Below are 14,583 nucleotides of genomic sequence, written 5' to 3'. Positions count from 1 at the left end.
ACACCTACCTGTGGGGATGAAGAAGAAGACAGTGAGGTTATGGCGGTGGGGTCATAGACTCATTGCCCACAGGAAGAAAGACATTAGTCTACTGTATGTTGTCAAGACTCAAGACATGTTGCTGTTTCCAACAGTAGATTATGGGCTCTCCCAGATCACCCGGATGCCAGATTTAAAAAAAAAAAAAAAATTTCAATAAATGTTTTTTTAACTATAATAATTTTTTTTTTCAATTTTATGGTTAAAATGCATGCATGCTCAAATCCCAACTATTTTATTTTTACTTATAAATTTAGGACTTAGTTGGATTTTTTTTTTAATTTCTTGATTTTAATTAATTATATCTTGATTATTTATTTTATGGGTATCATAAAAGTCTGCAGATGTTGATTTTTTTTCCTTTTCTTTTTGACAATATTGATCATATGATATATTATAGCAAGAGAGAGAGAGAGTCCTCATCACTCATAGTCATATATTTCTGACTCAAAATGAGCGACTCAAAATGAGCGAAACTGGAGAGGAAATTAGGAGAGGAAGAGAGAAGAGAGAAGAGAGGGAGGGGTTTAGGTGAAATATCACAATCAGGGGGAATGAGAATTGGGAAGGAAAGCAGGTAAAGGCACAACTACCCTACTATCAAAACCTCTTCTTCTCCCTCCTCTCTCCTCATTCACATTTCCTTACAGACATCTCTTTCTATTGATGTCCACACACCTATTGCCTTGTAGCTAGTTAAATATGTGCTGCAAAATTTATATACGTAGTAGTCTATATAAGCAAGCTTTACACACACACATACATGTATATATAAATATATATACTTCTCATGTCCTTAGTATAGGATTTAATAGAAGAGTTGATATAGATGTTTATCATTTTTTTTTTCAAACTAACCTGATTAATATTCTTCTAATAATAATTAAGTAGGAGATGGAATGAGAGAATTAAAGAAGATATTTAGGGTGTTTTAGAAAAAGCATATCATATTAACTATTTTAATTAACATCCTTAATCTATTCAAATTAGTTAATTAGATTTTACATTAAGACCATAACAGCATATACACACACATATATATGCACGTAATGCTATTTCTTTCTTTGGGTTACAATATTTTGTCTCTTGTAGTTCTGGTCTCTGTTTCGTTCAGAAAGGATTTGCTAAGTGAACTCATTCTGGGGAATATTCTACTAAATGAACTAGTTTTGAAAGGGAATTAGTTTCGATACTCACCATGTTGATAAGCACTCTAAACTCATTAGATCTGAACCATCTATATCTAATTTAATTAATTATTTTTAAATAAAAAACTATTTTTTGAAAGAATTATAGTTAAGAGATTATCTCTATTTTAGATTCTATCTATTTAAAATAATTATTTTAAAAAATTAAAAATAAAAAGGAAATCAAATTCAGACCATCCAAATGAGATATAGACAATCCAGATCTAATGAGTCTATGATGCTCATCAAAATAATAAACACCAAAACTAGTTTTGAAAGAAAGACTTGGATCATCCACTAAATATATTTCACCTCCTACTTCCTCATTATCAACTTTACTACTATATTCGATTCTTAATAAAAGAGTTAGATAACTAATTTGTGAATATTAAAAAAAATAGTTAAACTAATTATTAATAATAAATATGTGTTGGTTTTTTTTTAACTACCATATTTATATTATAAGCTATTAATATTTTTTCCAGATTGTACTTTTAACTAAGGGTCCGTTTGGATCAGCGATTGAAAAGTAGCTTATTGAAAAAGTAGCTTTTAGAAAAGTAAAATTGGGTAAAAGCTAAATTGGATAAGCTGAATTGTGTTTGGATTAGAGTTCAGAAAAGCTAGTTTGTAAAAGTGAGATTGGTAAAAGATTGTTTGGATTATAGTTGAGTGAAAATAAGTTTAGTTGTAAAATGACCCAAATGAGTATGAGTTTTAATAAATAATGAAATATGATTAAAAAAATAATTTTACATAATACAATGAAATTAAAATAATTTAATATGAAGAAGTCACAAAAAATATTTTAAATATAAAGTGAAACATGAAAAAATAAAAGTATATTTTTATGAGAATATTTAAAAATAAAAGTATATTTCTAATTTATTCATTACTTTCAACTAATTTTAACTGATTTTTTATTATCTACAAATTAGTTATTTGAGGCTTATAATAAGAACCAAAGGAGGTAATAAATTTCTTAACTTTTTCTCTCTCCATATTTCAAAAGCTATAAGCCATAAGTTATAAGTCATAAGCTGTTAATTTTAGCTTGTGGCTTATTGTAGCTTTTCATACAAAAGCCCGATTGCAGAAAAGTTGATCCAAACATATCTATTGTGTCAATTGGGCTTATAGAGCTTATAAGCTACTTATAAGCTAAAAATAAGTAATGCCAAACAGGCACTAATATAGATATTGCTGAGGTACTAAAGAGAGGGATTGGGAATATATTCAAATTGATTAAGGATGGACTCAAATTAAATTTCCTACTCGCGGTTACTCCTACAAAAGGGTAGAGAGTCTATGTATATATTTTTTCTTTGTTTTTTTCCCCCCCTAAATACAACCCAACTTACAATTAAAATTTTGAAGGGATGATTAGTTGATGAAAGAGTTGTGAGAGGAAAATAAAATAATGAGAACTATGACGAAATCCTCAAGGCCAGTCAACAAACCATCTACTGCTATCTGCTAACTTGAAGCCCTATATGGTAAAAAGGGTCCCAGACATTTTTAATGGAGCACACCCCGTATTTAAAAATTTAGGGATGGTTACCAAATAACAGCTCCAATTTCCAAAAGCCACGGTTAAGATATCATCATCATGATGTGTGTGTAATACTGTAATTGGAGGGCGAGTTTCACTATACCACCGTGGTACTTATTATTGTCATTTGCAGATTTTCTTATACATCAACAAGATTATTAAATAGATGAAATCTTTTATTTTATTACGGAGAGCATTGAATGTTAATATGTATTTTCTCTCACATATTTCCTGCTCTTTTCACATTTATTATAATTAACAGGGGTAGAATTAGAATTGAAGCATTAAAAGAATACAGATAACAAATAAAAAAGACTAAAATTCCTTCCTACAAGTCACAAATAATAAACATCAGAGTGATATATTTTATGTTTGTCTCATTGTCTTTCTGTTTTCCAGAAATTGCATTATCTTGTCCCATGAAACTACAAAGCCATTAAACTGCTTCCTACTGTTAACGAACATGTGACATATGCACTGGAAAAGGCCAATAAGCTACCACTTTTCAGCGTTTTTATAATTAAAAATGAGAATTATATGTGTACAGAAATATAATATAAGTCACAACAATATTTAGTTTTATAATGATAATACTCCTTCCGGTCTATTTTATAAGATCCTTTTAATTAAATTATGTAACTTAGAAAAATAATTAAAATTAGTTCAAAGCAATAAATAGGTAAAAGTTGAATCTTTTTTTTTCCCCTTCAAGTATGTCCTTATTTAACAAGGAAACAAATAAGATAGAGCAATACTAATAATGAGATAAAGAATAAAAGAGAATGAATCATGAGAAAAGGATAAGGAAAGAGAATAAAAAAATTAATTAAAGGCAAAATTGATAAAATTAGATTTAATGTTCACACATCCCCAAATAAGAACTTATAAATATGATCAAATCAATTCAAATTTATGGATCTTATAAAAAGCATGGGAGGAGTATACCGTAAGTATCTCAATGGCTTGGCACTTATTTTCATCGTTCTTACATGTGCTGTATATTTTATTTTCAATTGATTTTAAGAATGTGATGCTAAAATGAGAATAATAAGTCATTAGGAAAAATTACTCTTCTGGTTATAAATATAAGAATTATTTTATTACACCGCAAAATGAGTCTTACGTTTAGAATAAAAAAGTAATATGCAATTCCTTATAATTTTATCTCATTTTCAGTCAAGTCCGTGTAGCTTTTAGCCTTTTTAAGTTGGTTCTTATACTTTTCATAGTTATAGATAGTGATTTCTGTATTCATAATTTTGTTAATTTGTAAGAGAAGTACATTAATAGCTAATGGCGTGACTCGATCAGTTAGCATACACTTGAATTGATTTTTTCATGTAAATTTAAATAAAATCAAAATCAATTAAATTATAAATTATATGCGAATGCAAATATTCGATTACGAGTATAATAATTTATGTTGATAATAAATAAATCTCATTCAATATTTTATTGTTAAAAAGTTTCTTTTTATTTTGCATTTTGTGGCAAGTGACAACTTGCATGTCATTCCTTTAGTCACCATTCAAATAAGCTCCAATTAACAGATTATAAGGATTAATACCTATAATTTTGGAGAGAAAAAAACACTCTAAGAATCTGATAAAACAACTACAGTAAAGCCAATTAATTTTTATGACTGATTGGATAATTTAACATAATAAATACTCATCCAGTCTTTAATGTGAAACATATTTAACTAATTTGATTAGATTAAAAAAATTAGATAAGTTAATTAATTATAAAACATATGACATATTTTTTTTAAAATACTATAATCATTTTTTTTAGTTTCCTTCTTTCCTTATTTCCTTTCTACGCAGGTGAATGCACTGATAGGCTTATCAACGTTGATCGGGCCATACCCACTAGAATAGTCTAGACTCGCAGATCTTTTGTGTTTTTTTTGTTTCGGTAAACCGAACCACTTTTGCTAACAAAAAAGACCACTTAACTAGCCCCAATCGGAATCCTGCACGGAAATAACTGGAAGCCCAACATCGAACCAAAGGAAATCAAAATATGTAAAATCCTTCTTACAATCACATTTATCTAATCATCTCCATGAACCACCCTGATTTGATTTGCAGCTGGGAAATAGAAAATCGAAGATAAACCGATCATTGCCATTAACGATGATAACAGAGAATCAAGGAGGAAAGGGCTTGAAACCTTGATCGACCAATGTGTGCAATGGCCCAAACAGGGGTTTCGGTAGATTCTCCCATTCGTACCAGTTCCATCCCTCACACTTGTTTGGTTCCATGTTCTTCGGCTCTTCGTCTGCGCTGGCCGGATCAGCTCTCATGAAGATGATTACGTAGTGGCGCAGCTTTGGTTCCTCCGCTGGCACGTAGTTCATCGCCGTTAGGAACTCCGTTTTCGCTATATTCATCCCCGTTTCCTCTTTCACTTCTCTGATTGCACATTCCTCGAAGCTCTCGCCTGAATCCAAGCCCAGGAAAAGGAAAATTCAAATTTCCCGAGAAACAAGCAGATGAAATAATCAATAGAGAGCCAAGAGAAAAGGAGGGAAAAGAGAATGACCGAATTCGAGATGACCGCCGGGCAGAGCGAAAGTGGAGTTGCCGACGGTGGAGAGCCGCCGTCCTAAGAGTACGGATCCGCCCTTGGTGAGGAAGACCGCCACGCCCACCCTCGGCACCGGCGCCGCCTCAGGTTTCTCCATTTTGTTGAATGGTTGAAGCGTTCGAGCGTCACTGTGTGGCAGTGTCTGTGTTGTGCCACCTAGCTGTTTCAATTTTCAGCTGCTTTGTATAGAAGCAACGATTTGGCTGTTCATTTGTGGCGCGGCGTCGTTTTGAAATTCGAAAACCATTGTTTGGTTGGTTAATAGTAATTTGAATTCTCGTCTTTCCTGTCCTGCGAATGGTCAAAACTAAAAGCTGGGAAGTACGAAATTGGGTCCCACTTATAGTTTGGGACCCGCGGGGTCCTCACGGTCAAAGTGGAGGGCGTGGGTCCCACATTTCATATTTGACCTGCGGGATTTGGACCGTTTCTGCATCTGTAGTTAAATTTTTAAAAAATGATCAAAAATTGAACCAAGCAAACCTCTTAGTTTGACTCTTCCATTTATGATTGTTAAGATTTCATATTCTTGAACTTTGCATCTGAATTAAATGTATTTTGTAGATTTTCAAACCCAATCATATTAACTATTAACTAATATCATAATTATCTGTTTTAATATATCATATGTTGATTGATTGATGTTATAAAATGAGAGAAAACAAGAAAACTAGAGAGTAGAAGAAAGAACAAGAGATATGCAAGATAATGACTTTTCTCGTCCACTTTGTTTCATGGTTTGAAAACTATGCTTTTAATTGAATTATTTGGAATATGCAAAGCAATAAAGAACTTGGGTATTGGTTATAAATTTATTACCTAGTGACTACTCGGCATTTGAAATTTTTAATCCTCGAAAATATATATGCTACCAGTTTTGATACTCATCGTTTTAATGAATATTTTAAGCTCATCAAATTTAGATCATTAGGTTAGGATTTGATTTTTTATTATTTTTATTTGGTCAAAATAATTATTTTAATATGGATGAAATCTAAAATAAAGATAATTTATTAACTATCGTTTTTAAAAAAAATAGTTTTTTTTATTTAAAACAATTAATTAAAGATTGTAAATCTGAACCATTTAAATCAAATATAGATGATCCAGATTTGACGAGCTTAGAGTACTCATCAAAACGATGAGCACTGAAACTGATTTCAAATATATATATATATATATATATATAGTAACGAACTAACGTTAGTGAAGTGTCTCTTCGTCGCTTTCAACTAGAAAGGATTATCCTATATACTTCAGTTACCCTTCATTTGTCTATCAAAGATCAGACATTCTGTGCTTGGAGGCTGCTAGCTTCATCAATGAGAGAGTTACGTATCGTATAATAATCCCTCAATCACTCTGTGGTTACCTAGCCCTACAGTTTCCAATATAATTTCGAGTTAAATTTTTTGTCTTGTTGTTCGTGAACGGCTTTCAGGTTTTCATGATAGATGCAGATATTATACGGTGATAGTACGATGAAGAACCAAATGAATGAAAATACGAGGCGTACAATGAACGAAATCAAACTTTATATGTATATCTGTGGTTACGTTGCTACGCTTTAAAAAACGAGGCGTATAATGAATGAAATCGCATATATCGACGCAACAAGGAGTTGATGGATAGGAACAAAATGGTGGGAATTATCCCACACAATGATTTTGTTACAAAGAATGAAGATCGAAGAATTTGGTTCGTTGGCTTCGGCCCGGAATTTGTGGATTACTAGCTAATTAATTTTTTATGAACAAATTTTGGGTATATAATGCGGAAAATTAATTGGAGCAGATTTTTTACATTAATATAATTGCTAATGTATTATTTATTTAAATATGTAAAATATAAATTACAAATTTAAATATTCGATATGAGGTAATTTTGGAAACAACTTTGCCATTGTTTTTGCTAACAATCTTCTCAAAAATGTTAGAGCCTTCTATGGAGCTGGGTAATTGATGCAAGGTGAGGGATCTGCTCGGCAAGAGTCTCTCCTATTCTTTTCCATCCTCTTATCATACCCTTCTTTAATCATGACCGTTAATTTCATTGAAAGGCTCTTTTAGCTAATTTTTTTTAATTTATTTTTTTGTCTCAATCGCAGGTGCAAACTAGGTGTTTTAGTTTTTTTCCTCTTCTCTTTTTGTAGATACAAGTATCTTTTTATTAAAAACAATCATATTCGAGATATTGTCAGACATTAAATATAGACATATCTCTTAATAAGAATTTAAATCTTGATTTATTATGTCATGGGGACTAATTTTTTTACTAGAACTAAGAGTGTTGGTAGGTGTTTCAGTTTCGGGACCAAAGAAAGTTGCATCCCGTTTGGTCCACGATACATGTACATGTAAACCTCAATCCTAGAGCCGCTTTGGTCTTGGATTGTCTCCAAATTGGGTTTCACAGATGCTTACCATGGTATGTAGGCTGTTTGAGGTTTTTTTTTCAAGAGTCAAAGTGTAAATTTACACATTATTTTATGTCCTAGGTACACTTAACATTCCAATTTTTTTAACGATATAATTTTACCCATTTTTTTGGGTGCAATTTTATATTCTTCATCTGAAGATTACTAGTAAAATTGCACCCAAAACAATAAGATAATGGGTAAAATTGTATCTCAAAAAAAAAAAATTAGTAAAACAATACCACTAAAAAGATTGAGGTATTAGGTGCATTTAAGAAATAAAATCAAGAATTAATTTGCACCTTTACCCTTTTTATGTATCATTTTATCTAGTTATTAATTGCGATAAATCTTAGTCAAATCAATTCCAAAAATTTTCCATTAAAGAAGGTTTTAGCACCTCAGCGACATTTTTGTTCCTTTTTGTCCAGTCCACTTTTTGGATTATTATTTGATTTATTTCAGATTTTGGACCTTAAATGAAATCCATCAATTATATATGAAGCATGATTGATATATTTTTCAGTTTTTTGGTCAAAGACATACTTTTCAATTTGGGGATCACATAATTTTACCAAAGTGGCATGACCAGAAGTCCAGAATTAATTAGGTCAAACTTTGATTTTTTTTTAAATGTGAGTTTAAAGTTCAAAATTATTTTTCTAATATAAAATTACATTATAAATTGTCATAATAATAAGATTAATTGCACTATCAGACCTCTCAACACAACTAATAAAGGAGAACCTCAACTTCATTTGTCTCACAAAGTCTCAATCACATATATAGTAGCTAGTGATTATCTGATAGAGCTTCGTCGGAATCGAAGATAAACGAAGCATCGCCGTTAACAGTGATAACAGAGAATCAGGTAGAAAATGGATTGAACCCTTCGTTGACCAATTTATCCAGTGGTCCAAACAGGGGTTTCGGAAGATTTCCCCATTCATACCAATCCCATCCATCACACTTGTTTGGTTCCATGTTCTTCGGCTCTTCCTCTGGATCGGCTAGTTCGGCTCGCATCGAGATGGTGACGTAGTGACTCGGCTTGGGTTCATCCAGGAACACGTTGTTCGTCACCATTATGAACTCCGTTTTCGTGATCTCCAGCCCCGTCTCCTCTTTCACTTCTCTAATTGCACATTCCTCGAAGCTCTCGCCTGAACACGGAGGAAAGAAAATTTAAATTTCCTGAGAAACAAACAGTTAGAATAATCGAGGGATAGAGAAGGGGAAAGAGAGTGACCAAACTCCAGGTGGCCGCCGGGCAGAGCGAAAGTAGAGTTGCCGACGGAGGATCGCCTCAGACCTAAGAGAACTGATCTCCCCTTCAGGAGGAACACCACCACGGCCACTCTCGGCACCGGCGCCACTGCATCTTGACCATTCATCTTTTGGCAGATTCGTTGATTCGTTCCACACTTCTGCTTCATTTTGTTTTATAGAACCGTCTGTGAAGACGGCGTCGTTTTGGGAAGCAAGTGAATGTTTTGGAGGTCATGTGGATACTCCCCAAGGCGAAAGTCGTAAGCATGGGTCCCACATTCCATTTTGGTGCGTCTCCATCAATAGATGCTTGACACGTATTCTTCAGTTGTTGCTAAACTGTAAACAAAAATAAATAAATACTATTCCAATTCTTGGGCTCCAAGTTTAGTGCTTTCCTCTTTATCTTTGTGTGGGTGTCGGTGTGCTTTTTTCTTTCTTTTCCCCCCCGGTTTTACGTTGTTTTTTGGCCAGCGTGCAATTCCTGGACAGTTGGCCATCGGTATTCAGTATTTTAGTTGATGATGCTCGAGAATGTATTTAAACTAACTTGGAAATACTACACAGTTCATTGATTTAATTAATATACCTCCGCTCTTTAATATAAGATCTATTTAATTAATTTGATTAGATTAAGGAAGTTAAGTAAGTTAGTTAATTATAAGAAAATTGACACATTTTTTCTGAAACACCATTATCATCTTGTTTAATATCCCCTCACTCTTTTCTACTTGATTATGGTTGAGGGAGTATTCATAGGGGCAATTTAGAAAAAATTGATAAATATGAGAAATGAGTTTTATATTTAGGATCAAGACTAACTCAAGAATTGGGTCTTATATTAAGGACCGGAGGAGTAGTTAAATTTTCAATAATTTATCATTATCCAACAATAACATCTAAAATTGGTGCAGGATATAATACTAGTATGAAATAATGATTGGAACCTTTAAAAATAACTTTTAAATCGTGATTTATAAAATATGAAATAAGTATGTGAGAAGAGTTTTATCTTAATTTATATAAAAAATATTTATATGAGTGATTCCAAATGAGTGCGTAGGTGATCCAAATGTCATGTAAATTTATTTCCTTAGATTAGGCCAAAGATCATCTTTAAAAGTATTCAGCATCAAGAGATGATTCATGAAGAATTACATGGCTTTTGAATAATTCGGGAAATTGAATTCGAATCAACATATTTGAGAGTGTGGGTAGAACGGAGGGGTCGACTTGGTTCTTCATCCTTCATGAATTCAATCATTCTCTCCAAAAGGAAGTTATCACACTTGGAATCAATCTTATCACATGCTCATTTTGGAAGTTCGATGCAAGACAACAAATACTACCTCCGGTCTTAATTATAAGACCCAGTTGACTTATTTGAGGAGATTAAGAAAGTAAGTTAAGTTAGTTATTTGTAATAAATAAGTGTTGTCATTCCTAAAATATCCTTGCTAATTAAGTGTATTGGCTAGAATTATCATTATTAGAATGACTATTTTGGAAAAAAATACATAAATATAAGAGACAAAATGGATTGAGATCTTATAATTAGGACCAAACAAAAAGTCAAACAGGGTCTTATATTAAGGACTGGAAGTAGTATATTGAAAGAAAATGCATTAGAACAGACTTGAAAATTAACTAAAAGGAATATATTAGCTCATGTAATTAATATCAGAGCTAAATAACTAATTTGATAATATTGAAAAAATTTCAAGTTAGTTATTGATAACAAATTATGTTGGTTTTCTTAAAATATCATATTTCATCATATCTATTGTAACTACTTTTTGGTGAAAATTTTATAAATTTAGAAGATAAAATAATTTTTTTTTCTGCCAATCAAAATACATTGTGATTTTAGAACCAAATGCAAATCCCAAAATTAAAGATAAGAAGTACTTCTCCGATCCTAAATATAAGACTGCACTTACTAGATGTTCAATAGTTTGTATCCAAATAATTAAAAATTTGATACCTTTTCTCGTAAAATGTAAACACACTTATTTTAATTTATGACAAAAGAAAAAAAACACAACTATTTTAATAGTCGTTCTCAAGTGGCATATCACAAATACTACTCTCTCATGGTTATCAATAGGATAAAAAACAAACAAATGAAAAAACACAAGAAAAAGGAAAAATAGAAAAAATTATGATGATATCGGCATTAAACAATCCATTCAGCTGAAAAAATTTTAATCATTCATGAATTTAGGGGCATTTTTCAATCAATATCTTTGTTCTCTAAATTTAATCTGGTGTACTATTTTTAGAAATTAATAATTTATTTGATAAATTTTTGAGATTAGATCATAACTTTGAGGACTATTATAAATGTTTTAAAAAGGAAAAATATATTTTTATATGAAAAAGAAAAAAAAATACTACTACTATTTAATTTGCTAAACTGTTAAGAATAGGCCCAGCAATCAAATCAGGCCCATTTAGCTGCCAGCATGAAGACCAGCTCCCCAGCAACTTTCCGGGACTCTGCTCTCTGCATCTCTGGTTCTTGGCCCCAAAACTCCATTCAGCCCTCCCCCTGCGCGCGAGAGCAGTTTTCAGTTCTGGCGCAAGGGTAGCTGTTAAAGCTGTAGGTAACTATTAGAGCTGGTCTGAATCTCTGTTGGAAAAACTAAGTTTACTCTGCCAAACGAATTAGTACTGTACATGGTGATGGTCTATTAGTTTCCAAGCCTCCTCAACTGCACATAAGTGACGGCGCATTGATTGGTGCCGAATCGGGCAATCTAAGTTGAAAATATTTTCCGCCCAATTTTCAAGATTTTACATTCAGACTCCCCATCACACATCGGACAACCCGAGTTTCAGAGAGGCCAAGCTGGATTTTTCCAAATAGGTCCACTGATGTTTATTACAACGCAACGTTTTTGGCTGCCCCTGTTGAGTGTAAGTTTGTAATTACGTTCTTTGCTTCTATGGTGACAAAAAAACGGGGCGATACGTTTCTTGTGAAATGTGATGAGTGATGGGATCTTAGCTTAAATTTTCAATGTTGAGTCATGTATTTGTTTGTTTTGGCGGAATTGGTTATGGGATCCTTTTCCAGTGTGGTAGTGCAACGGATTTTCAGGTGGGGTATAACAGGGTATGATGTTGTGGTAGTCATGTATGGTTTAGATGGTTATCCTTGGTGATATGGGTTGATGATGCATTATTGGATTTCAGGAGAAGACGAAGAAGGACAACAATGAGCCTCGAGTAAATGAAGAAATCACTGCTCAGTTTGTCAGGCTTGCTGTTGATGATGGTAAAAATATTACTACTCCTGATAATGGCATGTAAATTGTTTATTTGTAATATGGTCGCCGTTGTTTGGGGCATGGAAGGCTCTTTTCAGTCTAATAATGAATACCTTCGGTAGGAATGATTATAATTCAATTGGTAATCAAATATCAACTTATTAGGAAGAGGTTGTGTTGGCTGTTAATTACTGTTTTGGAGAAGGGGAATGCTAGTGCAACTTACACTGAAAGGGGTCAACCGCTAAAACTGTGGGTTGTTGTTTTAAACATTTGCTAGAGCATAAAGCTACCTGTCACACTTCCATTTTAATAAGACGTGTTCACTCATCACAGGTTGTTATTTTCTCTTACTTTCTATTGAGCAATTGTGACTACGATTAACAAGAATATGGTATGGAGCATACTTAGGAAGTTAGGATAAGACCACCAAAGGATTTATGGAGATTTATAGTCGTGTGCATATAATAAATGATAGATGTCTGGAACACAGAATATAGACACGTGCGGCTATGCAGTATTTTCAATCAACAATGGAATTGGAAAGATACGTACCTGCAGATTTGGGAGCTTGTAACTGTATAAGCTTTTTTTGAACCCTGACTTTCCCATCAAATTTATGTATTCACACAGGACATTCAATGGTTTTGAGGCTTTAAGCACTACAACGAGCTAGGAGGCTCAAGCTTGATTTGGTGGAGGTAAATTTTTTTTTTCTTGATGGTCTTTTGCCATGTTGTCTGAGAATTCTAAAATTCCAACAGAAGAGCTGAGTTGAAATGGGCAATGAGTAAAATATTTTAGTTTTCTGAAGGATTTATTGATTTTTTTACTTGTGGGACTTTTTAAAGTTTTGTATGTGGTGTGGACTGTGAGTCTTCAATCTTAAGATGAGGTGGAGAGACTTTGTCTAATTTCATATGGCGATAAATTTTATCACTAACAACAAAAAGAAGAAGCTTTTGTTTTTCTGGAATAAAAAGAAGCATCTTATATTTGGGCTATATAGTGGTCGTCTCACCTTTATGCCCACATATAATTTTTGTTCTCTCTTGGAAACTGAGTGCCATATTTAGCCTTATAAGAAAGAATCTGGATGGAATGGTTAGATTCAGCATATAAGAATGGTTGTACTGGCATTTGTAAATTATACAATGAATATTATGTTTGTTCTCAACTCTGTCACAAGGGCCTCCTTAATTTTTGATAATGTTGTTTAAGTTCAGAGAAACGTGAAACTGCTTGTCTGCAAAATTATGGACTACCATAAGGAAAATTACATACAACAAGGAAGGGAAAAAATGTATGCTATGAGCAAGGTGCAGTATGCTGTGCTGTTTTGCTGTTGTTTACTAGTAGAAATTATAGACAAAGATTAGGATTTTGAATAAGAATATGAGGATCTTAGTTAATATTAGTGAGCTGGTTTTTGAGAGTTCACTAGGGTTTATGTAAGCCTCACTGCTCGAAGATCAGTTATAGAAGACAGAGGCACTTCTTGATTTTTTGCCACCGAGATTATCACATTGATGGTGGGACTTGAATGTATACCCTTGTGGGGTATGAGATCAGTCCTTACTAGTTGAATCTGTGTCCTTATGAACACAAGCCTTCTACGTGAAAGGGAAAAATCTTATCATCAGCAATAATAACATCCTTCACAAGTAGATTTTTCCTTCTTATTTTAAAATTAATAATAATAATTTTTAGGTGTATATTTTGCTGGCGTGCTTCCTACGGTTGTAAGTTTAAGAAATGTATCACAGTATCGGCTTGTTAAAGTTGTTATGTACTTATGTTATATAAATATATAGACGAGACAGTAACACCATTGGCAGATTAAGCTGCGATTTTCCTGCTAGCCCCAAAATAAATGTAATGTAGAGCAGTGTATTCATGGCTTGCAGCATCATGATCAGATCTCATTACATCCTTAATCTATTTTCAACCTTTTTGGGGCTCCTGGAAAATAGACCTGAAAAATCTTTGGTGTGGGACAAAAAATAAATGGACCATGGAGTTTATAACACTTTTGTACCAGTTGGTAGAATAATTTATGTGTATCTGGTATTCTTAATGCAGGGATGGTTGGCAAGTAAAATCTACAGCCGAGCAAGCTGTTTCAATGACTGGAAAATGAACCTTTGCATATTGTTTTTCACTCTAACTTAAGATAGTCCATATGTATAGGGATGCACGCGCGCGCAACATTGTTTTAATAAACTAGTTATCACATGCATGTGGAGTTGAGTT

At 32.9% G+C, this 14,583-nt stretch overlaps 2 protein-coding genes and 1 long non-coding RNA gene across 3 annotated transcripts; 1 reads left to right on the top strand and 2 right to left on the bottom strand.

Moving 5' to 3' along the window:
- Positions 1-4,781: 4,781 nt before the first annotated feature.
- LOC114747959 (nudix hydrolase 1-like) lies at positions 4,782-5,524 on the bottom strand. The gene is made up of 2 exons (XM_028936317.1): positions 5,329-5,524; positions 4,782-5,226 (listed from the first exon to the last, which is right to left on the bottom strand). The coding sequence occupies exons 1-2, from the start codon at positions 5,468-5,470 to the stop codon at positions 4,931-4,933; spliced, it is 438 nt and encodes a 145-aa protein (XP_028792150.1). The 5' UTR covers positions 5,471-5,524; the 3' UTR covers positions 4,782-4,930.
- A 2,995-nt stretch (positions 5,525-8,519) lies between these two features.
- LOC114747958 (nudix hydrolase 1-like) lies at positions 8,520-9,187 on the bottom strand. Its single transcript, XM_028936315.1, has 2 exons — positions 9,039-9,187; positions 8,520-8,952 (listed from the first exon to the last, which is right to left on the bottom strand). Exons 1-2 carry the CDS (start codon positions 9,181-9,183, stop codon positions 8,657-8,659), a joined length of 441 nt encoding a protein of 146 aa, XP_028792148.1. The 5' UTR covers positions 9,184-9,187; the 3' UTR covers positions 8,520-8,656.
- A 2,402-nt stretch (positions 9,188-11,589) lies between these two features.
- LOC114747960 (uncharacterized) lies at positions 11,590-14,515 on the top strand. Its single transcript, XR_003740426.1, has 4 exons — positions 11,590-11,977; positions 12,257-12,338; positions 12,964-13,031; positions 14,413-14,515. It is a non-coding gene; the product is annotated as an uncharacterized LOC114747960 (long non-coding RNA).
- The last annotated feature ends 68 nt before the right edge of the window (positions 14,516-14,583 follow it).

This window comes from Neltuma alba, unplaced genomic scaffold, assembly GCF_004799145.2.
Source record: "Neltuma alba isolate B1F8T4 unplaced genomic scaffold, ASM479914v2 tig00005523_pilon, whole genome shotgun sequence".
In the NCBI taxonomy this organism is placed as follows: domain Eukaryota; kingdom Viridiplantae; phylum Streptophyta; class Magnoliopsida; order Fabales; family Fabaceae; genus Neltuma; species Neltuma alba.
This window is presented reverse-complemented; position numbering and strand designations above follow the sequence as displayed.

Bases quoted from the DNA above. Each gene is read 5' to 3' on its own strand.
- LOC114747959 (XM_028936317.1), bottom strand. From the start codon at position 5,470: ATGGAGAAACCTGAGGCGGCGCCGGTGCCGAGGGTGGGCGTGGCGGTC. The intron at 5,227-5,328 runs GTCATTCTCTTT...GCTTGGATTCAG, and splicing joins CGGCGGTCATCTCGAATTCG to GCGAGAGCTTCGAGGAATGT.
- LOC114747958 (XM_028936315.1), bottom strand. From the start codon at position 9,183: ATGAATGGTCAAGATGCAGTGGCGCCGGTGCCGAGAGTGGCCGTGGTG. The intron at 8,953-9,038 runs GTCACTCTCTTT...CTCCGTGTTCAG, and splicing joins CGGCGGCCACCTGGAGTTTG to GCGAGAGCTTCGAGGAATGT.